Source organism: Harmonia axyridis, chromosome 2 (genome assembly GCF_914767665.1).
Source record: "Harmonia axyridis chromosome 2, icHarAxyr1.1, whole genome shotgun sequence".
NCBI lineage: Eukaryota > Metazoa > Arthropoda > Insecta > Coleoptera > Coccinellidae > Harmonia > Harmonia axyridis.
In genome coordinates, this window is record NC_059502.1 from 21478236 (window position 1) to 21506181 (window position 27946).

Consider the following 27946-nt stretch of genomic DNA (forward strand, 5'->3'; position numbering starts at 1 on the left):
GTGTTGTTAAGGTTTTCGATAAGGTGCAATCTTCGATCAGGTTATTTGACATTTTTAATTTTCAACTGAAAACGACTGTGAGAACCCCATTGTAGTATTATAATATTCTACTAGATTATACACTCACTAATGAAAAAAAATTATGTAAACCGACTTTTGAATTACAAAAAATTGTCTATATCTCAATAGTTCTGTTGATAAATCTTCAAGTGTCAAAAATTTACTTCATTCCTTTGAATGTAAAGAATTTTGAACAACTGGTTCAAAATAAGAATTTTTGTGTTGGTCATTCTTTCAAAAAGGATTAAATGTTGCTTGGAATTAAAAAACAGTAAATATGAGTGAAAATCGTTCATTTCTGATGTAAAAAAATTTCGAATTTTACAAATGATTTATTATTTATTCGAGACTATTCCACATTATTCTTCCCTCTATCCTATTTATATTTCATAAATCATTCAAACTTAATTCCGCATCCAATAACTTTCAAAAATAGTTGTTCTTCAGAGTCACCTTCACCTGTATGAAGAACTATTTTTTATTATTAATATGTTTTAATTCAATGAAAATCAGGAAATATATATGAAATCGTTTTTCTTAGAACGATTCCAAGAGTTTATTTTTGGAAACAATAAAACAATATTACGGGACAAATACAACCCAGAGGTTTCTCAGTTATGAATAGAAATAGAGCAATGCGGTATTCACAACACCGTGCGTACGAAACCAAAGTTACAACAAATAAATTTGCTATAGCTGTTTCTACACTATAGAGTAATTTTCAAATTTTGCCATTTTCAGCAACCGGAGAGAGGTGTTGTGGTTTGGTTGTAGGTTCGGAGATTAAACTGAAGATTGAAGTAACACTCAAATACGTTTTCAGTCTCTTGGGGGAAGAATAAACTCTTTTCGGCGTGGCTGTCGAAATTGGTAACGTGCAAAATATTTGAATTGACATAGATATGTTAGGAAATAACTGCACATCATATTTAAAAAGTATATACTGCACTAAGTTTTAAATCAGGAGTTCTCGATAATTCCTTCTTCCACATCTTGAATTCACATTCAAGGGTTATTCCATTGGCTGTTTGTAAATCCATTTCATACACTTATGTTAATTTTTTTGAATCAGTCGAAGAGTATTACTCCAATCAATCAAACACGTGAATGATGATAACATAGGGTTATATCTGAGAAATATGTTACTCAATCGATAATTTTAAAGCTAGACATTTCTGTTACTTTGGAAATTTTTCTGTGTAGCATAATTGCATACTTTTTAGTTTTTATGACCAAACAAACCCAGCATCCGGCTTTAGGAAGTATTTTTGTAGGACTTGTTTCGACCATGATACTTTATATCAGGTGTGTGAATAAGTCTTTCCCGTTTTTTTTCAAATTTTGAGCCTTTATTGTGAAAAAATGGTTACAAATGAATTATTGAAAGTATTGGCCATCGCTAGCTACAACTTTTCCCCATCTTTCTGGCAACATACGAATCCCGTTGCGAAAAAATTCAAGTCATCCACCCATTTTTTGGCTTCCTCGTAGGAATGGAAGTGCTGGTCAGCCAGGCCATGCGTCATCGATCTGAAGAGATGGTAATCAGACGGAGCAATGTCTGGACTATACGGCGGGTGGGGTAGGACTTCCCATTTGAGCGTTTCTAAGTATGTTTTCACCGGCTGTGCAACATGTGGGCGAGCATTGTCATGTTGCAAAATAACTTTGTCGTGCCTGTCGGAGTATTGTGGCCGTTTTTCTCGCAGTGCGCGGCTCAAACGCATCAATTGTCGTCGATAGACCTCGCCTGTGATCCTTTCATTCGGTTTCAGAAGCTCATAGTAAACCACACCTAGCTGGTCCCACCATATACAGAGCATGAGCTTGGCGCCATGAATATTTGGCTTGGCCGTCGATGATGATGCATGGCCGGGTAGTCCCCATGATTTTCTTCGCTTCGGATTATCGTAACGGATCCACTTTTCATCGCCAGTCACGATACGATGCAGAAAACCCTTTCTTTTATGTCGCTGAAGCAGCTGTTCGCAAGTGAAAAAACGCCGTTCGACGTCTCTCAGCTTCAGTTCGTACGGCACCCAATTTCCTTGCTTTTGGATCATTCCCATGGCTTTCAAATGCTTGGAAATGGTTGTTCGGTCAACTCCCAATGCTTCAGCAAGTTCTTCTTGCGTTTGACACGAATCTTCATCAAGCAAAGTCGCCAATTCTTGATCTTCAAAGATTTGCGGCCGCCCGGAACGCTCCTTGTCTTCCACGTCGAAATCGCCACTTTTGAAGCGTCGAAACCCTCCGCGAACACTTGAATCATCGACACAACCTTCTCCATAAGCTTCCTGAAGCAACCGATGCGCCTCGGCAGCAGATTTCTTCAAATTGAACCAATAAAGTGAAACTTCCCGCAAATGACGTCGACTCGGCTCAAATTTCGACATTTTCACGATTTCAAAAATTTATGATGCGAAAAAATTTCAACTAATGTGTTAGTGTGGAATTGTTGACAGATGAATAAGCTTTGATTATGACATATGTAACCATTAAATACTCGCACAGTATTGGTGGCGCCATCTCTTACAAAAAACGGGAAAGACTTATTCACACACCTGATATAAAGAAATAATTTTTCTTTGTATCATGGACTTCAATTACTCCCTAATTGTTGGTAGCAGTTAAATTCGAATTTCATGATTATCTTTCAGAAGGTTATGCTGAGTATTCGGTGGGACGAGGTCGGTATTATTTATTATAAGCTGTTGGAACCGAGTAAAACCATTACTTGGGAAATATAGACTTCAAGCGAATGAGACATGAACTGCGCTAAAAAAGGCCATAATAACCAGAGCCACGATAAAATGATTCTACAGCAAGATAAGGCTCGGCCTTGTCAAAAAAAAAAGGCTTGATTCGTGGATAACCTCAAAAGATGAACACTTTTAACATAACGGTATTCGAGCTTTACCAAGACAGATGGAAGTTATAGCAAACTAAGATGCATCTTATAGCAAACAATGGGTAATATACTTTGAATGATTCATTTGTAACCAGTTTTTCACAATAAAGTTGCATTTTCATAAAAAAAAAACAGCGGGAACTTATTAGCGCACCTTATGCTTCTTTTAAATTCCGATCCAACCATTTTTAACGAAAATAAACTAAAATTTTGAATTTTTATCTCTCAATTTTTTTCAGTATGGAGTAAAAATAACATAAAGAAACTCGACAGAAAGATGTGTAGAAATTATAGAAATTGTAGAAACTATAAAAAATGTGATATAGCGATACATTCTGATAATCGGGCTGCAATCAAAGCACAGAGTTCACATATTATCGATTCTAAGATGGTATTGGAGTGCCGAAGAAAACACAAAAAAGTTTCTTCGAAACTTTGACTCTACAAGATCCGATAAGTATCTGGATCTTAGTAAAAATATGCTACACCTCACAGGGCATTTTCGCTGATATGTGGCATAATAGACCATTAGGTCGCAGTTCAACGAAACCTCCTTAATTAAATCTAAATAATAATAATAGGTAAGATCATAGAAATGGAATGGTCCTCGTCGGGACAATTGGCTCGAAAGACAGCCGATGGACTAAAAGAATTGTACAATTGTGACCGCGAGAACATAAGCAAAGTGTAGGAAGACCACCAAAACGCTGGTTAGGTTGCTGATATCATGTCAGCAAAGATTGGTTGATATTGGCACCAGTTGGCTCAAGATCGAATGAGTTGGATAATTCAAGGGGAGGCCTATGGCCAGGAGTTGATACAAATAGACTGTTAGAAGAAGGGAAGGAGTGTAAATATTGACGAAGCAGAGATAGGGTTTTTATATCAAAATTTTGATGTTTTTTTTTATCTTTTTCCGAAACTGCAGTAATTACTTTATGATTGACCTTATGGAAGAATTAACAACTTTTTCAAAACAAATGGTATGAAATTCTGCTTGAATGTAGAAAAAAGTAGCGAGTGATTCTAAATATACATATAGTAGGCATATGTCTCCAATATTTTCAGCTGGTCAGAAGACAAAACGTAGGATTCGTAGGAAAATGTTGGACAGTTCCTTAGACGACGAAAATTTCTAGATTAAGAAAATATTAGAATGACCACATTCTTCATGACATTAGATTCAATCAACACTGGAATCGGAGCCAGATTTTGTTATCTAGAAGATAAATATGTATATGTACTCTCTTTTCCCTTTATGAAGAATTTATGTACCTACCTTTTGAATTCTTTTATTAACGCTGAAATGTCAGATGTGTGGAAAGCTAAAAACCACCACACTATAAATGGATATCATTTTTCAATAAAACAGGAAATAAAGGCGAATCTCGGGAACACAATGCTTATGTTGAACGGGTATTTTCTATGAGATCTTAGCAGTGGACTAAAACACGAAGTGCGCCATGTAAAAAAATAAATACTTGAGAAGGCTAAAACTCCTAAAATATAGGTATAAATGGGTAAAGAAAAGTGGCACCAAGGATCAGCCTAAAAAAAGGAAGGATACCTACCTACTTGTTTATTGTTGCGAGATAATATTGTTTTTTTTCTTTATAAATTATTTCAGTGGATATGCCTGAATAAATTGAGTCATATTAAATTGGGGAATGTGTTATAATTCAACTACTTAGTGAAAAAAATTCTAGAAACCCCGGATGATTATTAAATGAATACCACTCAGATGAGTTTTGAATTTTTGTGTGGTATTGTAACCTATATCTGTGCCACTTATCCCGGTCGATGTTTCAACATTTATGGCAGTCCTACTCCAGGTACGCCACCCTACCCATTCAACTTACCGCTCTGGAGTTTTTTCAAATAAGTAAGTATCTCTGGCGCACTAATTATCATAATTTTTGATTTGAAAGAACTCTATTTCTTTACTGAAACATGTTGATAGTAGGTATAAGTATAGAGCAGAACTTGTTTACATGAAACACAAAAATGACACAAGGAACATACAAACTACAGTTGTTACACCAAGTCCTAAAAAAAAAAATATCTAAAAGTGCCACCCTCATCTGGGGACTGACACCCAGATTTTATTCTCGAATCCCTTCAGACACAAGACATAAGAAGTGTTTTTTTTTTTTTTTTTGAGAAACCCGCGGATTGAGAGAAATATCCTATCACTTATATGGGTTTCATTTCCCCTTCTTGTGTCAAATTTGATAGTTCATGTTGGGGACAAAATTCACTGAAAATGACATAAGACAAGATTTTTCATCAGATTTATATTTTTCAACAAGAATTTTTCTAAAGAGCTGTCAGAAAAAAAATGATAATTTCATCATCATATATTATGTATGATGATGAAGTACAGACAGAAAGAAAATATTAAAATAAATGTCAGGCTTACATAAAATAAGATTTTCTTAGTTGTTATTCACTCCTCATGGACAATTTCTGTAATAGACATTCAATCAAAATCAAGAAATATAAGAGGAAATTTCATTAAAACATTTTTTTTTTCATCAGGATTATATTTTTCAACAAGACTTTTTCTGAAGAGGTGTCAGAAAAAAATAATAAGTTCATCATACATGTTGATGAAGAACAGATAGAAAGAGAAAATATTTAAATAAATATATAAAACTTACATAATTTTTCGAAGATTTTTTCAGTCTTTATTCACTCCTCATGGACAATTTCTGTAACAGACATTTCAATCAAAATCAAGAAATATAAGCTGAAATTTCATTAAAAAAAAATTTTTCATCAGGATTATATTTTTCAACAAGACTTTTTCTGAAGAGGTGTCAGAAAAAAATGATAAGTTCATCATACATAATGATGAGGAACAGATAGAAAGAGAAAATATTCAAATAAATATATGAAACTTACATAATTTTTCGAAGATTTTCTCAGTCTTTATTCACTCCTCATGGAAAATTTCTGTAACAGACATTTCAATCAAAATCAAGAAATATAAGATGAAATTTCATTAAAAAAAAATTTTTCATCAGGATTATATTTTTCAACAAGACTTTTTCTGAAGAGGTGTCAGAAAAAAATGATAAGTTCATCATACATAATGATGAAGAACAGAAAGAATAAGAAAATATTTAAAACTTACATAATGTTTCGAAGATTTTCTCTGTTGTTATTCACTCCTCATGGACAATTTCTGTAACAGACATTCAATCAAAATCAAGAAATATAAGAGGAAATTTCATTAAAACATTTTTTTTTCATCAGGATTATATTTTTCAACAAGACTTTTTCTGAAGAGGTGTCAGAAAAAAATAATAAGTTCATCATACATGTTGATGAAGAACAGATAGAAAGAGAAAATATTTAAATAAATATATAAAACTTACATAATTTTTCGAAGATTTTCTCAGTCTTTATTCACTCCTCATGGAAAATTTCTGTAACAGACATTTCAATCAAAATCAAGAAATATAAGATGAAATTTCATTAAAAAAAAATTTTTCATCAGGATTATATTTTTCAACAAGACTTTTTCTGAAGAGGTGTCAGAAAAAAATGATAAGTTCATCATACATAATGATGAAGAACAGAAAGAATAAGAAAATATTTAAAACTTACATAATGTTTCGAAGATTTTCTCTGTTGTTATTCACTCCTCATGGACAATTTCTGTAACAGACATTCAATCAAAATCAAGAAATATAAGAGGAAATTTCATTAAAACATTTTTTTTTCATCAGGATTATATTTTTCAACAAGACTTTTTCTGAAGAGGTGTCAGAAAAAAATAATAAGTTCATCATACATGTTGATGAAGAACAGATAGAAAGAGAAAATATTTAAATAAATATATAAAACTTACATAATTTTTCGAAGATTTTCTCAGTCTTTATTCACTCCTCATGGAAAATTTCTGTAACAGACATTTCAATCAAAATCAAGAAATATAAGATGAAATTTCATTAAAAAAAAATTTTTCATCAGGATTATATTTTTCAACAAGACTTTTTCTGAAGAGGTGTCAGAAAAAAATGATAAGTTCATCATACATAATGATGAAGAACAGAAAGAATAAGAAAATATTTAAAACTTACATAATGTTTCGAAGATTTTCTCTGTTGTTATTCACTCCTCATGGACAATTTCTGTAACAGACATTCAATCAAAATCAAGAAATATAAGAGGAAATTTCATTAAAACATTTTTTTTTCATCAGGATTATATTTTTCAACAAGACTTTTTCTGAAGAGGTGTCAGAAAAAAATGATAAGTTCATCATACATAATGATGAGGAACAGATAGAAAGAGAAAATATTTAAATAAATATATAAAACTTACATAATTTTTCGAAGATTTTCTCAGTCATTATTCACTCCTCATGGAAAATTTCTGTAACAGACATTTCAATCAAAATCAAGAAATATAAGCTGAAATTTCATTAAAAAAAAATTCTTCATCAGGATTATATTTTTCAACAAGACTTTTTCTGAAGAGGTGTCAGAAAAAAATGATAAGTTCATCATACATAATGATGAGGAACAGATAGAAAGAGAAAATATTCAAATAAATATATGAAACTTACATAATTTTTCGAAGATTTTCTCAGTCGTTATTCACTCCTCATGGAAAATTTCTGTAACAGACATTTCAATCAAAATCAAGAAATATAAGCTGAAATTTCATTAAAAAAAAATTTTTCATCAGGATTATATTTTTCAACAAGACTTTTTCTGAAGAGGTGTCAGAAAAAAATGATAAGTTCATCATACATAATGATGAGGAACAGATAGAAAGAGAAAATATTCAAATAAATATATGAAACTTACATAATTTTTCGAAGATTTTCTCAGTCTTTATTCACTCCTCATGGAAAATTTCTGTAACAGACATTTCAATCAAAATCAAGAAATATAAGATGAAATTTCATTAAAAAAAAATTTTTCATCAGGATTATATTTTTCAACAAGACTTTTTCTGAAGAGGTGTCAGAAAAAAAAATAAGCTCATCATACATGTTGTTGAAGAACAGATACAAAGAGAAAATATTTAAATAAATATTTAAAACTTACATAATTTTTCGAAGATTTCCTCAGTTGTTTTTCACTCCTCATGGACAATTTCTGTAATAAACATTTCAATCAAACTCAAGAAATATAACCTGATATTTAATAAAAAAAAAAGATTTTCCATCAGAATCATAGTTTCAACAAGACTTTTTCTGAAGAGGTGTCAGAAAAAAATTATAAGTTCATCATACATAATGATGAAGAACAGAAAGAATAAGAAAATATTTAAAACTTATCATACATAATTTTTCGAAGATTTCCTCAGTTGTAATTCACTCCTCAAGGACAATTTCTGTAATAGATATTTCAATCAAACTCAAGAAATACAAGCTGAAATTTCATAAAAAAAAAATTTTTCATCAGGATTATATTTTTCAACAAGACTTTTTCTGAAGAGGTGTCAGAAAAAAATAATAAGTTCATCGTACATGTTCATAAAGAACAGATATAAAGAAAATATTCAAATAAATATATAAAACTTACATAATGTTTCGAAGATGTTCTCAGTTGTTATTCACACCTCATATACAATTTCTGCAATAGAAATTTCAATCAAACTCAAGAAATACAAGCTGAAATTTCAATCAAACTCAAGAAATACAAGCTGAAATTTCATTAACAATTTTTTTTTTTAATCAGGATTATATTTTTCAACAAGACTTTTTCTGAAGAGGTGTCAGAAAACAATGATAAGTTCATCATAAATGATGATGAAGAACATACAGAAAGAAAATATTTAAATTAATATATAAAACTTACATATTTTTTTGAAGATTTTCTCAGATGTTATTCACTCCTCATGGACAATTTCGGTAATAGTAATACTCACTTTTCCCATTTTGATCCAATTTGCTTACTTGATAACAAAAATAATTCAAATAGAATAAAGTTTGATCACAAAGAGATTTTCAGCAATGAAAATAAAACAAAAATTAATTCAATAATAGGACTTATGTAAGATAATCATTATACTGTAGCACTCATTTTTCCTTAAAAATGTGTTGAATTAAAATTAATTAGGCAGCACATGCTGTTGTAAATATATATTTGTATATATTTCAAGTAGATCTAATCACTTTAAATGAAACAGGATAAGTGGAATAAGAATATTAAATAGAAGATTGATATAATTCAGGTTCAAAATACATCAACAATAAAGAAGGTAGCAGGCAAAGATTGAATTTTACATTTTTGAAGTTTTATTATTTACATTTAACAGGTCATTTGAAAAGTTATTTTAATAAAATATAATATTAATTATCACTAAGGTCTTTCTGCTTCTTTTTTTTCTTTTTAGGGGTATCAGCTGCATCAACTTCTGGTACTCCAGCTTCTACTTCCAATTCTTGCTGCTTCTTCTTCTTCTTCTTTTTCTGTTGTTGACTGTTTTCAACAGTTTCGCTTCCATTTAATTCTTCAACTGTTTCCACCTTTACTTTTTTTGCAGGACTTTCGTCTGTCTTCTTTTTCTTATTCTTCCGCTTAGGAGTTTCTTCCTCTTGAGAGATGTCCAAAGCTTCTTTTTTAAAAATTGTAGGTTTCAAATCTGGTTTCTCTTCTACATTTGAGTCATTAAATGCATCTGAAAATTTTCTTTTTGCAGATGAAGGCATTGTTGAATCAGCCGCTGATTGATACTGCATAACTTGACTCTCTCCATGATATTTTTGGAATCTAGCTTGTGCTTTTCCAGTGCCACTTATCCTTCTTATATGACCTTCTTCTAAAATTCTAAGCCGGTGTTCTAATTTCGCCTTGTGTTCTGCGCCCAAATCAATAAGGCCATCTTCACCAAAAGCATCTACACGAATAGCCAATGCAGCTTTAGCAGCTAGCATTCTGGATATTTTTCCTTTATTTTTAGTACTTGTCTTTCCAACCATTGCAGTGTGATATATCAAACCATACTTAGGAGTATCCTTCTTAGTTTTTAAGGCTCTAAATAGAGCTTTTTCAGCACCAAGAATTTGTATTGTAGATGCAGGTTCCTTTGCCAAATTCATCAAAGACCCACTATGAGAAATTAATCTAGCTCCAACTAATTCACCGATTAAAACAGACAAATTAGGTGCTATAGCCAGCATCCTATTTTCCACATATTTATTCAATTGATCCCTATGTCTGGCAATTTGAATAATTTGCTCACACAAGCTTTGAATATTTAGGATATCTTCTTCGGCTATTTCACTGCCCATAGATATTTCGGCAGCTTCTCTTATTTGTTCTTCAATATCTTCAGGTAAAATATCTGATAAATCAGAACTGGCAGCATTGTCTCTTGTTCCTAAGATATTAACAGCTTTAACAAATGTTAAATTATCAGTGATAATTTTTGACAGTTCAGGGAAATGCCATCCATACCATTCTTTGACCCTCATGTAACTGTTATTCAAATCTTTATCTATGTCATCCAACAAACTCACTCCATGAACAATCATAGTATCAACTTTGTCAGGAGAAAATTTCAACTTATATCTTGACAACGAATGTGCCAAACCTAAAGACATAGCAGTTACTTCTTTTTTAGTTAAACCAGAAATCAGACTGTCAACTTGAGATCTTATACATCTCATCAGTTCCTGAATAGGATTGTTTGATAAGCACTGAAGATCGAATTTTTCTTTGATTGCCATTCCAAGTTTAGCATCCCCAACAAGTAGAACTTTGTTTTCAGCATCATCGACAATAGTTTTCAATACCCTTTTGAGAGTTTTAGATATTTTACCTTCTACAGCAGCTGTTGTTGCAGCAAGAGCTTCTGTTGTGTCATTAAATTTTTCAAAATGTTTCAATTTCAACCTGAAAAAAAATCGAAATTTAATTCGCAGAAACCACAGTTATACCTAATATCTGTTAATACATGATGATGATAAAGAATACAAAAGTGCAAAAGACAACAATGAACTATTTAGCAAAAGAGTATTTTAGGTGAAAGTCGTTTTACATGGTCACATAATAGAGATAGAATTTAAATGTTTCACCTATACAAATAGAGAGGATCAAAATGCAGGCAAGAAAACAGATGTGAGTTGAATAATGTTCGGTAATGTCCTTGAGACCCTCGAATCTACTTTGTCAAAATGGGAGCTACGTTGCCAGATCGAAAAATTAATCTGGTATTTGAAGTAAAGTAAGAAATATTTCACCAATACCAGCCATTGGTTACGACAGTTATAATAATAGGTTACCTATATCTCTGAATATTTATTCTTATTCTGAATACGACTGATAATGCTATAGAAAAATTCATTGCATTGGCCCAGTGGCCAATGCAATTCTATAAACATCTTGGCTGCTAGGATGAATTTTTGTTGATATAACAATATATTTCTTAACAGTTTCATTTGAAGTTCTGTCAGTACAGAACTTCAAATGAAACTGTTAAGAAATATATTGTTATATCAACATAATAATGGATATATGTATAATACTTTCAAAACTTAATTTAATTAGGGATCTTTTTTGTAAATAAGACAGAACGCTTGTTAGCAGAAGTGAAGGTTTTCTTTGCTTTGTTCTACAAACTAAGTGAGTAAAATATTCAAATAAATCTTCTGACATAAATGTTTTTTCAATGCTTTTTTCAACCAGACAATGGCAATTAGTGTTGATTTTCTGTGATTACGAGAAGCGCATATATATAGTTCCCAGATTTGAAATATGTAAACAAATAATAGTGACAAAAACTCCAGTTCAATTTTCGACTTTCTTGAGCTAATTTCCCCTCGATTCACAAAAATGGTTTCATCCAATTTGGGAATTTCATTGGCAAGTTTGTATGAATCGATAAAATATGAGGATTCTAACAACTTTAGGTCAAGGAATTTAAAAAAAACAGCTGAAAATACTCATTTGAATTGAAACAAGTTGAGAATTTATACGAAAAATAAAAGACAGGCTGAAGGACTTCAGTCAAAGGCCAATATGTGAATAAATTACAGTGTTTTTCTTTAAAAGTAAGAAACATGACACTTTCATTTAATTCTTGACAATACAAAATCATGATTTGAGTTAAAGGAGCTGATGAAAATGACCACCCCTCACCACTAAACATTTTTCATATCTTTTTGTGAATTGTGTATGGGTGAATTCTTAATTTCTTCAACCTTTTCGATAATTCGGTCCTTAAGTTGGACCACATCAGGTATAAGTACTTCAAAAATACTATTTTCAAATGAGGCCTCAAAAGCAAATCACAAAATTTGAGGTCGCAGGACCATGGAGGAAATTCATGCTCAGTATTCAAACAGATAAGCCGATCCTGAAAAACATTCCTCAAAAAGGCTAAACTTGCTCTAGCCATTTGTGCTCTTGCACCATCATGAAGGAAAAAGTTTTCTATCAATTCCTTAAAATTCAATTTACCAATGAATGGTACAAGAATTAAAGGAAATTGGACCAATAATTTGCCCCTGACGTACCAAACTCCAACTTGTTGAGTATGAAGGGGTATCTCAATAAAATTTTTCTGGTTTTTCACTTCTCATATTTGGAGAGTGGACATACCCAGAAAGGTGAAACCAAACTTCATCAGAAAGAAAAACGTTCTTGAGGTTATTACTGAATTCATTCAGGAACCACCAACAAAAAGCCATCCTATGAGGATAATCAACCTCTTGAACCTTGTGGTAGCAGGTTAATTATGGAATTAAATCTTATTTCAATATCTCGTGACATGTACCAACAGAGACACTAGTGAGTTGGGATAAAACTCTGACAGAAGTTCTTGAAGCTTCTTCCATGATAACTTCCAACATATCAATCAAGTCTGGTATCCTTTCTATTTATTGACCACTTCCACTATTTCTTTACACGCTACCAGTTTCACAGAAAACACTAACGCACTGTGAAACAGTGCTTTGAAAACATTCATAATCAATAGAACATGGGTACTCAATCCTAAATACCATTAGACATTCATCTATAGAATATTTCCATTCGCCCTCAATCTTCTGTCCATTTCTGAAGTAAGATTAGATTATAAATGGTTTTCGTATGTTGGAAAACCCAAATTCTAAATATGACAGTTTCAAGTGAAATGGAAAATTTACCAGATATAGTACAAGTTAAGCACTACTTGTAATCACAGAAAAGCCACTCTAATTTCTCCACAGCACTTTTGACCACAAATTCGTATGAACACTTGTTGCTGAAAGCACCTTAAATGTTACAAATTATATGAAACCATTATTCACGTTACAAATTATTATATATCTACAAACACCTAACAGAAGGATATCCAACGAAGAAAATTAAACTTAGTCCTGTGTTGCATCAGGAAGAAATTAAATGCACATTCGACAATTGAAGCACATTATAAGACCATGAAACATCAGGATAACATGAAATATAACGAGTTAACGGAAGATGCCGTATAGTGTGGTTGTTCAAATTTAATTAGTAATTGATGGACAAACTACTCACAGTTTATTGGCCTCTTCTGGAGTTTCAAAAGATAAATGTATATTTTCTGCTTTTTCAATTTTCTTCTCATCGGTAAGCTGTAATATAAGGGGAAAGATGATTAGAATTTATTGGATATTTGTATTCATTGAGTGTAATATTTTTTTATGTAAAACTTACCTTGAATACCGCGTATCCAGCTGGGTTTTCGAATAGAGCAAACATCGTGAACGAAAATCACTAGTAAAACAAAATTCTTCGATTAATTTACCACAACTAAACACACAACATGGTCCCACTAACCGGAATTATAAGCAAGCACGTTTATAGTTTCTTAACCTATAAATTCATTCAATATTATCACAGATTACTATATTATGACACAGATCAATTTATCTTTTTTTTTAATTTTGTGGTCTATGGATACTAAATTTTTTCGAGGAGACGTGAGAAAAATTCTTGAACATATATACTTGAATTATGCATGCAAATTTTCAAAATAATATTCAACAGAAATATATAAAAATGGGTTTATTCATCAAATACGTCCAGAATGAAAAAAACTTTCAGACCATAATATTAATCTGGATCAGATATGTACATAAATCATAGATAAGGGGTCAATTTGTATTTATCTATGCTCGTTGCACGATTGTACCACAGACTAACTAGTAATCTGTGATTGTACTTTGTACTTGTACCACAGACTGTGGTAATAACTTAGACATTAATAAATAATCTATCTATATTCTAAGGGTAATAAGCATTTCCTTTCGAATTAGCTATATTACTATTATATTCCTGTACGAGTTCTTATACATCCAATATTTTTGACAAGATTAGAAGCTTAAGTTCAAAGAAAACACAAATTCATATAACAAAATCATCTATTTAAAATTTTAAAAAGTTTTTTCTTGCTATAATTTTAATCCGGTCACACTAAGATGTCTAAAAACCTGGTGTATGGACTGATTAGATTTTGTTTTGCCAATTTTGAGAACTGTAGAAAGCGCTATCAACAAATTAAGATTCTTGTTATTTATTATTTATGAGTTCTGTGCCATTATGTAACTACATTATCTTTCATTATGTATAAGCAATTCTTGGAATTGTAATACCAATAAACTCTCTCTCTATTTCAAATGTTTGAATTCATTCTAGTTAACGTTTTGTGTTTAGTTTCACGACTTTGCACGATCATACTCGCTTTTGATTGGCCAGGATCAGGTTTTAAGTAATGTACCCAATCAAAAATATTTTCCAAAACACATGCTATGTTTCAATATGGCATAAGTGTGAAATGAGATAATACAAATACAAAGCACTGAATAACTAAATAATAGAAAAAATTGCCTGGTATCAGGAATTTCGAATTTTCATTATATGTCTTTCCTATATAGCTTCAATGAAATCAACATTTAACTTCTTTGTCTTCACCTTGATTTAAAAATCTTGTGAAAAATGAATTAGAAAGTTAATAATATCAAATTAAGTAAAGAGCTTTCAGAACTAGTAATATGGTAAATATATGTATACCACAGGAATATACTTTTGATCGATTGTCGTTTTACTTTTACATTAATGAAAATACAAAAAAAATTCAACTCACCAGGAGCAAATAATTCAGTTTCCCAAATTCCTTTATGGCTATATAATTTCACTTCTCGAATCTGTTTTTATTAAAGAATCCCTGCAGAAGAGGAAGAACGGATTTTTTCATAAAAACCAATAATCATTTTAATTTTCTTTGAAATCGACAAGGCAGTAAAAAATCGGACCATTTTACGGTTTATGAGTTTATTATCGATTTCAAGATAATTATTTTATTGCACTATTGCAATCTATTGATCGAACATGATTCGAACAGTTTCATTAAATTTTTAGTATATCTACGGAACTCTAGCTCAAATGGTAGGTACTATGGAATTACCTTAAAAAAAAGCTATTATCATGCATTCGGTATCGTACATAGTCTACTGAGCAGGAAATTATCATATAAAACGATAATTATCGTACAAACGACAAAACTGGGTTAAGAAATTATGTCTTGACTTGACCTAAAGGGAAAATCTGATTTTAGCAATTATTTTTGCTACATTGTAGATTGATCATTTAGGAATCAAGCTAGGACGTAAAAAAAATTGCTAATCGGAGAAAAACATAATATCCAAGGGCGTAGAAATGAGGGGGTACTGGGGGTAATTACCCCCTCCCCCCAAGATTTTCACAATATAAAATTTCAGAAATCTCGCAAAGACGAAGAACGAGAATTTCTCCATAAAATGAACAAATAATAATTTTACTCTCTTTTGAAATCGACAGTACTACGCTTTTTGGTTTGTTGTAGTTTTGTCGTATCTGCAATCGATTTCGAGAAAAAAATTCAAACAGCTCTCTATAGTAATTCTCATGAAAATCCAAATTATTATTAAGATCTAATCAAGTACATGTGATAAATAAATAAGTTATAAGTTTTGGTACTTATTTACCAACTCTGTAGCGAATATTAAAATAAAGATCCGATAAACTGGTTGAGCATCACAAAAAAGTAGGACTACAAAAAACATCCTGCATCTCGAAAACAAAGCGTTTGCGGCTCATGTATATGGGCCATTTTATTTTTAAAATTATCCAAGGAATTTCTTTTTCCTTCGTAACTTCAATTCACGAACACCCAGTATAAGATAAGAACAATCGAATTGGTAATAAAAAAAATAATTTCGAGTAATTTGGTTCAAACTCGTTATCAAATCTCTTTTTCTCACATTATAGATATGAGTAAACAATGTCGTCAAAATTTTTTTTCGATTCCAAATTGATGATTAAAATAATCAATATAATCATTCGGGTAAAAATTAATGAGATTCTAAAGTAAAAGCTCCGAACTACTCTAGTTGAAAATCAATCTCAAAAAGTGTCTGTAAATCTGTTATCTGTGCTGTAAATTCAAAGGATATCGGAAAGGAATACTCAATTTTTTTTTTCTTTATGCCCCCAAGACTTATGTCTGGGTACGCCACTGTATGCTGATGAATGTTTGTATGGGTCAAGGACAGAAACACAAACTTAACTAAAAAAATAAGTGAAATACGTTTAATTTTGAAATAAAACAGAACCATGTATATGTATAAAATTATAGATATCATAACCATACATTTACAAAAATCCATGACCCTGGAGGGGTTTGAACCCGCTACTTTCAGCAGCCGGGTAGCTTGTCAAGAAAAAACAGGTTAAAAGAAAATGTTCTTGTAAAAGAATAGAAACTGTTCTTTCATTTAACTTGTTCCTCAATAAATCTAGATCTTACTATAGACAAACTAATCGTCGAAAGGAGGCATCGTATGGCAATCCATTGAAATTCTTAGCAGAATTTATTATTTTAGGTTATGTAGGTATAATTTCAAACTAAACCAGAAAATATCTTTTAAAAGTTTTATTTATCAGAAGCAATTTACTTATTTGCTTGAAATGGTAAGTATAAAAATCGATAATATTTACATCTAGTTTATAAAATTCTATCAAATAAACAATTGAATTTATACATTTGTACACAATATTTAAAATTCTACACTTATATGAAAGATTGAAAAACCTTCCGTTAGATTAATCTATCTTCCAACATAATGATCATTTTAATCACTTCAATTGTTGTTAATTGTCACTAAGGTCTTTCTGTTTTTTTTTCTTCTTTTTAGGAGTATCAGCTGCATCAGCTTCTGGTACTCCAGCTTCTACTTCCAATTCTTGTTGCTTCCTCTTCTTCTTCTTTTTCTGTTGTTGACTGTTTTCAACAGTTTCGCTTCCATTTAACTCTTCAACTGTTTCCACCTTTACTTTTTTAGCAGGATTTTCTTCTGTCTTCTTTTTCTTATTCTTTCGCTTAGGAGTTTCTTCCGCTTGAGAGATGTCTTCATCCAGAGCTTCTTCTTTAACGATTGCAGGTTTCAAATCTGGTTTCTCTTCTACATTTGAGTCATTAAATGCATCTGAAAATTTTCTTTTTGTAGGCATTGTTGAATCAGCCGCTGATTGATACTGCATAACTTGACTCTCTCCATGATACTTTTGGAATCTAGCTTGTGCTTTTCCAGTGCCACTTATCCTTCTTATATGACCTTCTTCTAAAATTCTAAGCCGGTGTTCTAATTTCGCCTTGTGTTCTGTGCCCAAATCAATAAGGCCATCTTCACCAAAAGCATCTACACGAATAGCCAATGCAGCTTTAGCAGCTAGCATTCTGGATATTTTTCCTTTATTTTTAGTACTTGTCTTTCCAACCATTGCAGTGTGATATATCAAACCATACTTAGGAGTATCCTTCTTAGTTTTTAATGCTCTAAATAGAGCTTTTTCAGCACCAAGAATTTGTATTGTAGATGCAGGTTCCTTTGCCAAATTCATCAAAGACCCACTATGAGAAATTAATCTAGCTCCAACTAATTCACCGATTAAAACAGACAAATTAGGTGCTATAGCCAGCATCCTATTTTCCACATATTTATTCAATTGATCCCTATGTTTGGCAATTTGAATAATTTGCTCACACAAACTTTGAATATTTAGGATATCTTCTTCGGCTATTTCACTACCCATAGATATTTCGGCAGCTTCTCTTATTTGTTCTTCAATATCTTCAGGTAAAATATCTGATAAATCAGAACTGGCAGCATTGTCTCTTGTTCCTAAGATATTAACAGCTTTAACAAATGTTAAATTATCAGTGATAATTTTTGACAGTTCAGGGAAATGCCATCCATACCATTCTTTGACCCTCATGTAACTGTTATTCAAATCTTTATCTATGTCATCCAACAAACTTACTGCATGAACAATCATAGTATCAACTTTGTCAGGAGAAAATTTCAACTTATATCTTGACAACGAATGTGCCAAACCTAAAGACATAGCAGTTACTTCTTTTTTAGTTAAACCAGAAATCAGACTGTCAACTTGAGATCTTATACATCTCATCAGTTCCTGAATAGGATTGTTTGATAAGCACTGAAGATCGAATTTTTCTTTGATTGCCATTCCAAGTTTAGCATCCCCAACAAGTAGAACTTTGTTTTCAGCATCATCGACAATAGTTTTCAATACCCTTTTGAGAGTTTTAGATATTTTACCTTCTACAGCAGCTGTTGTTGCAGCAAGGGCTTCTGTTGTGTCATTAAACTTTTCAAAATGTTTCAATTTCAATCTGAAAAAAATCAAAATTTAATTGCAGAAACCACAGTTATACTCAATATCTATTAATATATGACGTTTATAAAGAATAAAAAAGTACGAAAGACTATTAAGCAAAAGAGTTTTTAGGTGAAAGACATTTTATATGGTCACGTGAATTTTCAGAGGATTGAAATATTGTCTAAGAGAAATATAATATGTGTTTCACTGATACAAACAGAAAGGAGCAAAGTGAGGACAAGAAAACATATCAAGTTAAATAACGTTCCCTATTATCCACAATAGATCATTCCACATAGACCTCTCTCTCTATATATATAAATAAATGTATATAGTTCGTGTATAATAAAAATATGCTGAAAGCACCTAAAATGTTACAAATCATTTTATATCTACATCTACAAGCACCTACCAGAAGTATATCTAAATAAAAAATATAAACTTTATTCTCTGTTGTGTCAGGAAGAAATAAATTGCACATTCGACAATTGAAGCACATTATAAGAACATGAAACTTCAGGATAACATGAAATATTTTGAGTTAACAGAGGATAACATATTGTGTGGTTGTTCAAATATTATTAGTAATTGATGGACAAATTACTCACAGTTTATTGGCCTCTTCTGGAGTTTCAAAAGATAAATGTATATTTTCTGCTTTTTCAATTTTCTTCTCATCGGTAAGCTGAAATATAAGGGGAAAGAAGATTAGAATTTATTGGATATTTGTATTCATTGATTGTAATATTTTTTTATGTAAAACTTACCTTGAATACCGCGTATCCAGCTGGGTTTTCGAATAGAGCAAACATCGTGAACTAAAATCACTAGTACAACAAAATTCTTCGATTAATTTACCACAAGTAAACACACAACATGAACATGTTCCACTAACCGTAATTATAATCAAGCACGTTCATAGTTTCTTAACCTATAAATTCATTCAATATTATAGCACAGATCTAAATATCTTCTTTTTAAAATTTTTTGGTCTATGGATACTAAATTTATTCGGAAAACGTGAGAAAAATCTTTGAACATGCTTGAATTATGCATGAAAATTTTCAAAATAATATTCAACAGAAATACAACTTATAGAAATAAATAATAATATGTTTATTTATCAAATATGTCTAGAATGAAAAAAATTTCCAGACCATAGTTTAATATAACTCGTGGTTAATGGTTCCAGCAATTGACCATATTCACCGTCGCCATATTGTTATGCGACAATACCAACTACCCAGTGTTCCCAACGAAGAAATATTGAAATTACTAGAAAAATTCCACAATATAAAGTTTATAAGTGAAGTTTATGTGTACCTTTTCTGGCTGCTACGTCAGATAGGCTTGTTTGGGACAATATTTTGCACAAATTTCACCTTTTGGAAATAAAAACATTAGTGAAAGGTGGTTTTCTGAACAAATTAATTGTGGCCGAGTGTATAAATGAAGGATTCGCTTCATTTTTGGAAATAGTCAGTGGAAGAATAGTCTCTATGGCTGATAGTATTTTTGATATTAGCGGTATTTTTCTAGTAAACTCAAAATTTCTCCGTTGGGAACACTGGGTAGTTGGTATTGTCGCAAAACAATATGGCGACGGTGAATATGGTCAATTGATAAGGTCCGTGTCGCCATCATGTTAGCCAACATCCAGAATGGATAGGCACCAAAAGAAGAAGAATGGTTCCAGACCTTTGAACTAATTTTTATGTTCCAGACGCATTGATCTGGATCGACGCCATAGACCTAATATCACTTATGATATAAGGTCTATGATCGACGCAGAGTGTTATCTACAGCACAGAACATTAAATATCTACAGTGTTCTGTGGGATAAACCATAGATTTCTCACTCAAAGATATAAATTCTATGCTCTAAGCATGGAACTATGGGAGAACTGAGGTTAAGTGTTTGATTTTAAATTTGTAAGGAAAGAACTTGTAATTGTGTAAAGTGATATGGCAAAGTTAAGAAAAGTACGACGAAGGAAGAAGTTTCGTTATAACATAAACAGGAAAAGATTGAGGAATAAAATTAACAACTGTGGAAAAATTAGTTGGTAGGTATAGTATACTAGAATTTACTTTAATTTTCGAAATGGGTTTTAATAGATACATTTTAATATTTCAGTAAAGAGATTGCTGATCAATGGGAAAGGCAAAAGTCTTTCAAAACTAATATTAAAGAAATGGGACTATCGATCAACCCAAATGAGTGTGTTAAAATAAATAATAATCACAAACCAGAGGAAAAAATTAATATTAAGACTCCAAATGATGATGAATGGTATGTGGAAACTGAAGAGGTTCAAGAGGACATTCCAGCTTCTAAAAAAATTGTGGCTGAAATGTTATTAAAAGAAGCAAAAGCTCCTCGAGCTAAAGGTTTGAGGTTACCTGGTTCTGTTGTAGAATGGGTAACATATTTGATGGACAAGTATGGCAGTGACTATAAAGCTATGGCGAGAGATAAAAAAAATAGGGACCAAGAAACATGGAAACAAATTAGAAGGAAAATTAAATTATTCAAGAATATAGAAGAGCAATATTCTGAATATTTGAGGAAGAGAGGAATACAAAGCATTGAAAGTGATTTTTCTTCAGATGGTGAATTATAAATTTTTACCAAATGAAGGTAATTTTAAACTTTGAAGTGTTTGATTAGTTTTGAATGATTATTTGAGGAAATGTGACTAACTAAAAGTTGCATATATGAATCCTCTTGTCTGCCGTTTCACTGTTGGGTCATCAATTAACAGTATCGTTTTAATGATTTCAGAACACTGTAAGCAGGCCTATTTACAGAACAAAGAGCTATGGAGGTGCATAGACATTGTCTTAATGTCCAAAATAATAAAAATTTTTTGTGACAGTGATACTTAATTGCTGACAAAATTTTGTATGTTTTGATTTATATTGAATGAAGAAAATTTTCAGAACAATTGATTTTATTGAAGAAATAGAAACATGAAATAATAAATAATATCCTTTATCGCAACTCATCATGCGTGTCGATAAGACAGCTGTCTCCACGCCTCCCTGTCTTCAGTGGTCCTCATTACTTTCTGCAATTGTATGTTAGTCAGAGTTTTTTTTTAATTAATTTTTTTTTGTTAATGACTCATTAAATGAATAAATTTATATTTTCACCAATATAACTTATGTTTCATATATTAATATATTTTTATGAAGACTAACAAATCCTTTATCCACTTCAGTCTTACCCACCATATACATTCATAGATATTATTAATGATTGTGATTGGATACTGAGTTAATATAAATCAATAACTTATTCTTTGAATAATTAGTAGGCATTCCCGTCTATGCCTTTGAAGAGAGGATAATATTTCGAATTGTCAACACATATGAGTTTCTGCTGCTATACGTTTCTTGGGTTCTTAGATTAATAATTACCTTCATTCTGAGAAATATGTTCTTAGGAACCCTTTAAATGATAGTCTGATGAAGCTATTCAGAATGTAAGTTGTTTATGCTTATGCCTACTAAAATTTCATAAAATATGCCTCCACCATTCCTTGGACTAGATTTGATTATCACACTATTGTAGAAGCTATGTAACTACACTATATATAGGGTATACTTTCTAGTATAATCAAATTGTCATCTGAAAATGATGTTTTTTTTAAGTCAATTCGCATAACTAAATATATCGTACTACTTAGATAATATCTGAACGGAAATTTTTATTATTGCAGCGAAAATTAGTTTAATGATTTTTAATCCAATAATTATGATACAGAAAAACAGTGTTTAGTAATATCTGGAGTATAACTTATTTGTGAAACATCATTTTTCAGTGGAACTTCAATTCTCCCTTTGGCTTTGTGCAAATTCAATTAGGCTTGAATTTTAATAAAATCTGTCAAATCTTTTGATAAAAATTGAGGGGCCAACTTTTAAAAACTGTCCTGAGGACAGGGAATTTTTCTCAGGGTATATGAACTCAAATCTTCCGTAGTTTGTGTTTCTACTGACAAGATACATCTTCACTAAGAATACTGTCAGCACTTGAAATTAATACAAATCTATATTTAATGTATTTATAACATCAATAAGTTCAAATATAATATCTGAAGCATTATTCTTTAGAATTGCTCTCATGGATGTATCGAGTTGTTCCAAAATATTATCATCACATAATAATAATACCTAATAGATTCGCAATTGATGCATTCACACTAACTCGATAATGTGAGGGTTTAGGAACTTTTGACATATCCATGGCACTATACTATATAATGTGACCATTTATTTTTTTGTCAGAGCGGTAATGGAATAATAAAAATTTTGTTTAAAAATTGTTTTACTATTTCTTTACTATAGAAAATGGAATAACACAAAATAATCAAAGCACTTGACTCAACATAGTTGAGTTGGCACGGCTTGATAAAGCCCAATAGTGGCATGACATCCAAGTGTATTTATGTATTTGTCGACTGAACAAATTTGATTGATTTATATTTATCTTCATAATCTAAATGGCTTTCATTAGTGTTTTATCACTTGTATATATTTTGTTTGTTTGAGAAAAAAATTTCCGACAGGTGCGTTACTTCCAGGCAGACACATAACGTACCCAATAATTGTGGGAAATTTTGTCAAATGAATATTGTTGGAACAAAAGTGCTGGAATAACTTGTCTCAACGATATTCCGGCCAGAAACTTTTTTATCTATCCCAAAGTTGGAAATAAGTAAGTCGGACTCTTATATTGGCTGTTGCAAAGAAACTTCTTGCCTGCTGCAGTGTTGAATCCAGAAAAATTAGCAAACCTCAACAGGGTAAAGTCTTCACTAAGTAGTGAAGACAGGATCCGGTGTCATTTAGGGTAGTAGCGATGACCAAGTAACATACAACGCAAAATAATTATTAAGTTTAATTTTTTAACTTTAATTGAAAAAAATGAGATATACACTGTTATCAAAATAATGGATAATAGTGAATTTCTTAACGTGTATACTTACAAATATTTTTGTATTTTTTTTAAATGAGAAGCGCTAGAATCCGTTTTACTCCTCCCCCCTTGGGAAAGCTCTTGGCTACGGCCCTATTTGCTTGTATTATATTATTCGGTCGCCATAGTTTTTACATTCTGCTGGTCGACACCAGCTTTTCTTATAATTTTAGAAGCAGGTTAGGTAGGGAAGAAAAATGGTGTACTCTTTTCAAGGCAGGTTATCTCAGAGACTATGGCTGACACCAAGATCTATAGACCTTGGGCTGAGACATTATGAAAGGTCTCTGCTTGTGCATGCAAAAAATATAACCGAAATTGTGAGCCGGGATTTTCGAAAATCGTCTTTAATATGTCGGTCATCAGTTTTTCATAGGTTGAAATATTAACATTACTCTATCAAGCATGTGCCACCTTGTTATACTGCAGTTTGTACGTGCACACAATGAATAGGAAAAGGATCATCGCACCCCACTGGAAAATTTTGTCAGGAGACACTTGCCTAATTCGAAACATTATATTACCTAGTCAATCCCAAAAAATTAATACAATGAATGTAATACTAGAGAAATAAAAACTGATTTTTTTTTTCAAACTTCAACATTCTCTGTATTTCAAAAACGAAACATGTTAGAATAAATGTTTATATTGACTTTTTTTCATGAAAAAAGTTGTTCTTTCCAACGCTAAAGTTATTGAACTAAAAACTGGAGCATCCCATTCATGATGAAATACTGTTATCGATTTATGTAGAACTTGGTTTTGGGATTTCCAATTTCACAAAATTAAAAGCCTCTGACGCCAAGACCACGCATTTTTTCGACTTTTCTCTGCACATAATCTTACAACAATTTGAAATTTTCAATTATTGAATTGAATAATTTTTAATTATTGATCATTTGATCCTTGAATGTCCTAAAGAACGAAGTATTTGAAACTGCCGGTTACTAACATATCTAAATAATGTTGTACATTTTCATCAACATCAAATGAAAGTAAGATGGGATATATATATATTTATGTAAAATTTATTAAATAAAAAAGTATGGAATAAGAATTTTTTATTCCTTAAATTATCATACATAAAAAAAATTTTAACGGTTGGATTTGGCTACTCTCTCCAACTCATCCTTTTTCTTTATAGCGTACGAGTTTGACGATCCCTGTAAAAAAAAAAATGTTTCAATAAGTCTTACAAATATAATATATATTGAATATGCATTCAATAATACATAATGTGTTTGTTGCAAAGTATGTAGTATATGGTACTTGATTGAAAAAAATTATCTCAAACAGATAGCACAATATACAGAATGATTTAGTCCTTAAGCGAAGCTGCCAAGTAAACATTGATACAAGACAGGATTAGAGAGGACAATCTTTTCTAAAAAGGTGCATTCACACCAGAGTGGTCAGAAGATAATTCCCGACCAGAAATATTTTCGCTGGATTAGAATTGAATGCAAATAGTAGAACCCTTTCAGACCAGGTATGGGCCCTCGGGGTGGAGAATAATTCGAAGAGAATCGGAGCGCTACGCTATTTGACCCGGAAATATTCTGTGTGAAGGGCCAGGCAACGTCGGAACCTTCGAGCCAGAGCAATAATATATTACCCTAAGCTCGTCTTGTACTGGAATCCAAATTGCTCTGAGGCACTTTAGACTAGTGTGAACGCATCAAAATCCGAAATTCTCTAACCTCCTTGGTGTGAATGATCCTCAAAAAACAAGAAGAGAAGATATCATACCTTTGCCGCGTTGATGAGTTCGTCAGCCAAGCACTCAGCGATAGTTTTGATATTTCTGAACGCTGCTTCTCTGGCACCAGTACAGAGTAACCACAAAGCTTGGTTAACTCTTCTCAAGGGAGACACATCTACAGCTTGTCTCCTAACGGTACCTGCCCTACCAATACGAGTAGAGTCTTCTCTAGGACCGGAGTGTATGATGGCAGATACCAAAACCTGGAGAAGAGAAGTATTGATTAAAAAAAGAAGAAATATTGATATTACTAATTAATACTGGAAAATTAATTTCAGATATTTAATTATCAACAAAACAATGTTCAGACAAGAGGTGTCAGAAAGTTATTGAATCATCATGAGAAAAACATTCACATTCTACTATGAATAATTTAATTTTTTTACCTGGAGTGGGTTTTCACCGGTTAACAAATGGATAATCTCAAAAGAGTGTTTGACTATCCTAACAGCCATTAATTTTTTTCCATTATTTCTACCATGCATCATGAGCGAGTTTGTCAATCTCTCAACAATGGGACACTGGGCCTTTCTGAATCGTTTAGCAGCGTATCTACCAGCGGAATGGGGAAGATACTTGGCATTTTTTTCCTTAACTGCAATATAATCCTGCAAAAATTGAATTAAAAACTCAATATGAAGACTTGAACAAGAAGGAATAACAATTTTCAAATAATTTTTCAGCAATAAGTAAATATCACCAAAGAATTTTTCTGAAGAGGTGTCAGAAAATTTTAGTAATCATCATTTGAGAAAAATCTTCTAATTTACAATAACAATTATGTAGAAGCAGTAACATTTTAGCACTATAGGTTGATTTTGGACAACATGTGATGGTACATTAAATGTAAAGAGGTATTACATACAAACCAAACATGATCATGAGACAATTTAGAACAACTAAGTTATACTAAGAAAATTTTGAATACAATGGGGTAATGGATAATGTCATAATAGCGTTAGAGACTGAAGATTTTTATTTATATTTCGTGGCACCATTTTGCATTTGTATTACTACAATATTTGTGAGCAATTACAATACTAACCTGCAGAGAAATGTCATTCACTTGCACATCCTCGCAATTCCATCTTCCGAATAGTTTGATTTCTGGGAGTTCAGCTATTTGGAGACCTCCAACAGCTCCTTGGGAGTCATCAAATTCATCAACCATTGTGACTACTATAAAGAAGATGATTTTTATTAATGAAAAATATTAGTAAAAAATAAAACCAATTACTGCGATGGAAATTTGTCAGAATAGAATTTCAACAATTGAAAGTTCAGCCAAGAGGTGTCAGAAATATATAATATTCATCATGGAAACACGTTTTCGTACAACACGAGCACGTGTCTTCTAAAGAAAAAGTAATAATTTGAACCAAGAAGAGTATAACACTAGTACAGAAAAAATAACTTTTCTACTTACAACAATATTATTTAAATTATTGAAAAAGAAAGTAGTAAAAAATCTTACATGAGATTTGTGTCGGTTCACTATAAACGTAAGATGCTAAGCTAACCGGAAAGGAGACATGGACCTACCTACGCCATTAGAGTGGCAGTGACCATAGATTTTAGTTCTTTTTTTTTTATCTAATCAATGTAATTAGTTATAATGATAATTTTAATTTATGATGAGGTGAGAATCTGTGAGATTCATCTCTAGTTGCTTTTTTAAATTCATTGAATAGATATCATTGAGTATTTCATTATGCAAGTACAAAAAATAAATATCACAATGTCAATTGGAACGATATTCGTCGTCGCAAGCTACAGTGCTGACACTAAATGGTAACTAAAATATTTGGGATAAAGCATTCAATAATAATCAACATGCACTTATATTTCACATTTATATTTATCATGAAGGAAAAATAGTTATTAATAATACAAGTTCAGAAGAAACTGATATTCTTCCACGAGTTCAAAAACGAGCCTTGGAGTGGCAAGTTTTTGAATGAACTGGTTATAGAATGAGCCTTCTGTACAATTGTTTTCTGTGAAATTATCAATATATTCCTCCAAATGTCTGATTTTGAAATGAGTTTCCACAAATAAAAGTCATTGGGGAAGAAGCCATAAATAGTATAATTCCCCAAAAGTCGAAATAAATATTATGAGATTAAATACAGTAGTAGTTATAGTAGTAGTATATCTAAGATGCATAGAATACCTGGTGTGTTTACTGATTCGATTTTGTTTCATACTTTTTGAGAGACCCACCTGTTGCTTTGGTGGTCTGCTTCACCAGAGTGCTGTAAGGTGGCGCTCTTTAAAATTTTTCGAATTACCGCATCTGCCTGGTGCCGTTTAAAATGGAAATACTGATTTTAGACACTGCAAACATTCACAATAAATTACAATTCAGTTCATATCGAATTTTTACTCAAATGAATGGAATATAATGACAGACCATAGAATATAAAATATTATTGTTCTATACTCAAAGTTCACGACAAGAGCGTAGAAATAGGGGGATACTGGGGGTAATTACACGGTGCTCCTAAATTGGAGATACAAATGAAAATGACAGATTTCCGGATCATTTTAAGAAAAAAAGTCACCATGTGATATGCTAA

The 27946-nt window shown here is 31.6% G+C and overlaps 4 protein-coding genes and 2 long non-coding RNA genes across 13 annotated transcripts; 1 reads left to right on the forward strand and 5 right to left on the reverse strand.

Annotated features, from left to right (window-relative positions):
* Nucleotides 1-5246: 5246 nt before the first annotated feature.
* LOC123674241 lies at nucleotides 5247-15313 on the reverse strand. Of its 8 annotated transcripts, XR_006746614.1 has the most exons (15): nucleotides 15044-15313; nucleotides 8791-8887; nucleotides 8515-8565; nucleotides 8273-8323; nucleotides 8035-8085; nucleotides 7792-7842; nucleotides 7548-7598; nucleotides 7060-7110; nucleotides 6828-6878; nucleotides 6584-6634; nucleotides 6352-6402; nucleotides 6108-6158; nucleotides 5876-5926; nucleotides 5632-5682; nucleotides 5247-5437 (listed from the first exon to the last, which is right to left on the reverse strand). It is a non-coding gene; the product is annotated as an uncharacterized LOC123674241 (long non-coding RNA). The 8 variants fall into 8 exon arrangements; XR_006746613.1 differs by lacking the exons at nucleotides 8791-8887; nucleotides 15044-15313 and having other exon boundaries at nucleotides 8515-8600; XR_006746617.1 differs by lacking the exons at nucleotides 8035-8085; nucleotides 8791-8887; nucleotides 15044-15313 and having other exon boundaries at nucleotides 8515-8566.
* Nucleotides 9141-13782, reverse strand: LOC123674238 (nucleolar protein 58-like). Its single transcript, XM_045609175.1, has 3 exons — nucleotides 13615-13782; nucleotides 13456-13532; nucleotides 9141-10830 (listed from the first exon to the last, which is right to left on the reverse strand). Exons 1-3 carry the CDS (start codon nucleotides 13657-13659, stop codon nucleotides 9285-9287), a joined length of 1668 nt encoding a protein of 555 aa, XP_045465131.1. The 5' UTR covers nucleotides 13660-13782; the 3' UTR covers nucleotides 9141-9284.
* A 1542-nt stretch (nucleotides 15314-16855) lies between the features above and the next one.
* LOC123674239 (nucleolar protein 58-like) lies at nucleotides 16856-19564 on the reverse strand. Its single transcript, XM_045609176.1, has 3 exons — nucleotides 19389-19564; nucleotides 19230-19306; nucleotides 16856-18634 (listed from the first exon to the last, which is right to left on the reverse strand). The coding sequence occupies exons 1-3, from the start codon at nucleotides 19431-19433 to the stop codon at nucleotides 17089-17091; spliced, it is 1668 nt and encodes a 555-aa protein (XP_045465132.1). The 5' UTR covers nucleotides 19434-19564; the 3' UTR covers nucleotides 16856-17088.
* Nucleotides 19565-20494: 930 nt separating this feature from the next.
* Nucleotides 20495-21782, forward strand: LOC123674240 (nucleolar protein 16). Its single transcript, XM_045609177.1, has 3 exons — nucleotides 20495-20687; nucleotides 20759-21262; nucleotides 21407-21782. Exons 1-2 carry the CDS (start codon nucleotides 20587-20589, stop codon nucleotides 21243-21245), a joined length of 588 nt encoding a protein of 195 aa, XP_045465133.1. The 5' UTR covers nucleotides 20495-20586; the 3' UTR covers nucleotides 21246-21262; nucleotides 21407-21782.
* LOC123674242 lies at nucleotides 21558-22186 on the reverse strand. The gene is made up of 2 exons (XR_006746621.1): nucleotides 22045-22186; nucleotides 21558-21692 (listed from the first exon to the last, which is right to left on the reverse strand). It is a non-coding gene; the product is annotated as an uncharacterized LOC123674242 (long non-coding RNA).
* A 2467-nt stretch (nucleotides 22187-24653) lies between these two features.
* LOC123673148 (40S ribosomal protein S5) lies at nucleotides 24654-26989 on the reverse strand. Its single transcript, XM_045607596.1, has 5 exons — nucleotides 26842-26989; nucleotides 26413-26546; nucleotides 25754-25975; nucleotides 25355-25570; nucleotides 24654-24768 (listed from the first exon to the last, which is right to left on the reverse strand). Exons 2-5 carry the CDS (start codon nucleotides 26536-26538, stop codon nucleotides 24700-24702), a joined length of 633 nt encoding a protein of 210 aa, XP_045463552.1. The 5' UTR covers nucleotides 26539-26546; nucleotides 26842-26989; the 3' UTR covers nucleotides 24654-24699.
* Nucleotides 26990-27946: the final 957 nt, after the last annotated feature.

Excerpts from the sequence above, each read along its gene's own strand:
- LOC123674238 (XM_045609175.1), bottom strand. The coding sequence starts at position 13,659 with ATGTTTGCTCTATTCGAAAACCCAGCTGGATACGCGGTATTCAAG. Across the intron at positions 13,533-13,614 it reads CTGGATACGCGGTATTCAAG|CTTACCGATGAGAAGAAAAT; the intron begins GTAAGTTTTACA and ends CTTATATTACAG. Across the intron at positions 10,831-13,455 it reads CCAGAAGAGGCCAATAAACT|GTTGAAATTGAAACATTTTG; the intron begins GTGAGTAGTTTG and ends ATTTTTTTTCAG.
- LOC123674239 (XM_045609176.1), bottom strand. The coding sequence starts at position 19,433 with ATGTTTGCTCTATTCGAAAACCCAGCTGGATACGCGGTATTCAAG. Across the intron at positions 19,307-19,388 it reads CTGGATACGCGGTATTCAAG|CTTACCGATGAGAAGAAAAT; the intron begins GTAAGTTTTACA and ends CTTATATTTCAG. Across the intron at positions 18,635-19,229 it reads CCAGAAGAGGCCAATAAACT|ATTGAAATTGAAACATTTTG; the intron begins GTGAGTAATTTG and ends GATTTTTTTCAG.
- LOC123674240 (XM_045609177.1), top strand. The coding sequence starts at position 20,587 with ATGGCAAAGTTAAGAAAAGTACGACGAAGGAAGAAGTTTCGTTATAAC. Across the intron at positions 20,688-20,758 it reads AACTGTGGAAAAATTAGTTG|TAAAGAGATTGCTGATCAAT; the intron begins GTAGGTATAGTA and ends TTAATATTTCAG.
- LOC123673148 (XM_045607596.1), bottom strand. The coding sequence starts at position 26,538 with ATGGTTGATGAATTTGATGACTCCCAAGGAGCTGTTGGAGGTCTCCAA. Across the intron at positions 25,976-26,412 it reads TGAATGACATTTCTCTGCAG|GATTATATTGCAGTTAAGGA; the intron begins GTTAGTATTGTA and ends CAATTTTTGCAG. Across the intron at positions 25,571-25,753 it reads CCGGTGAAAACCCACTCCAG|GTTTTGGTATCTGCCATCAT; the intron begins GTAAAAAAATTA and ends TCTCTTCTCCAG.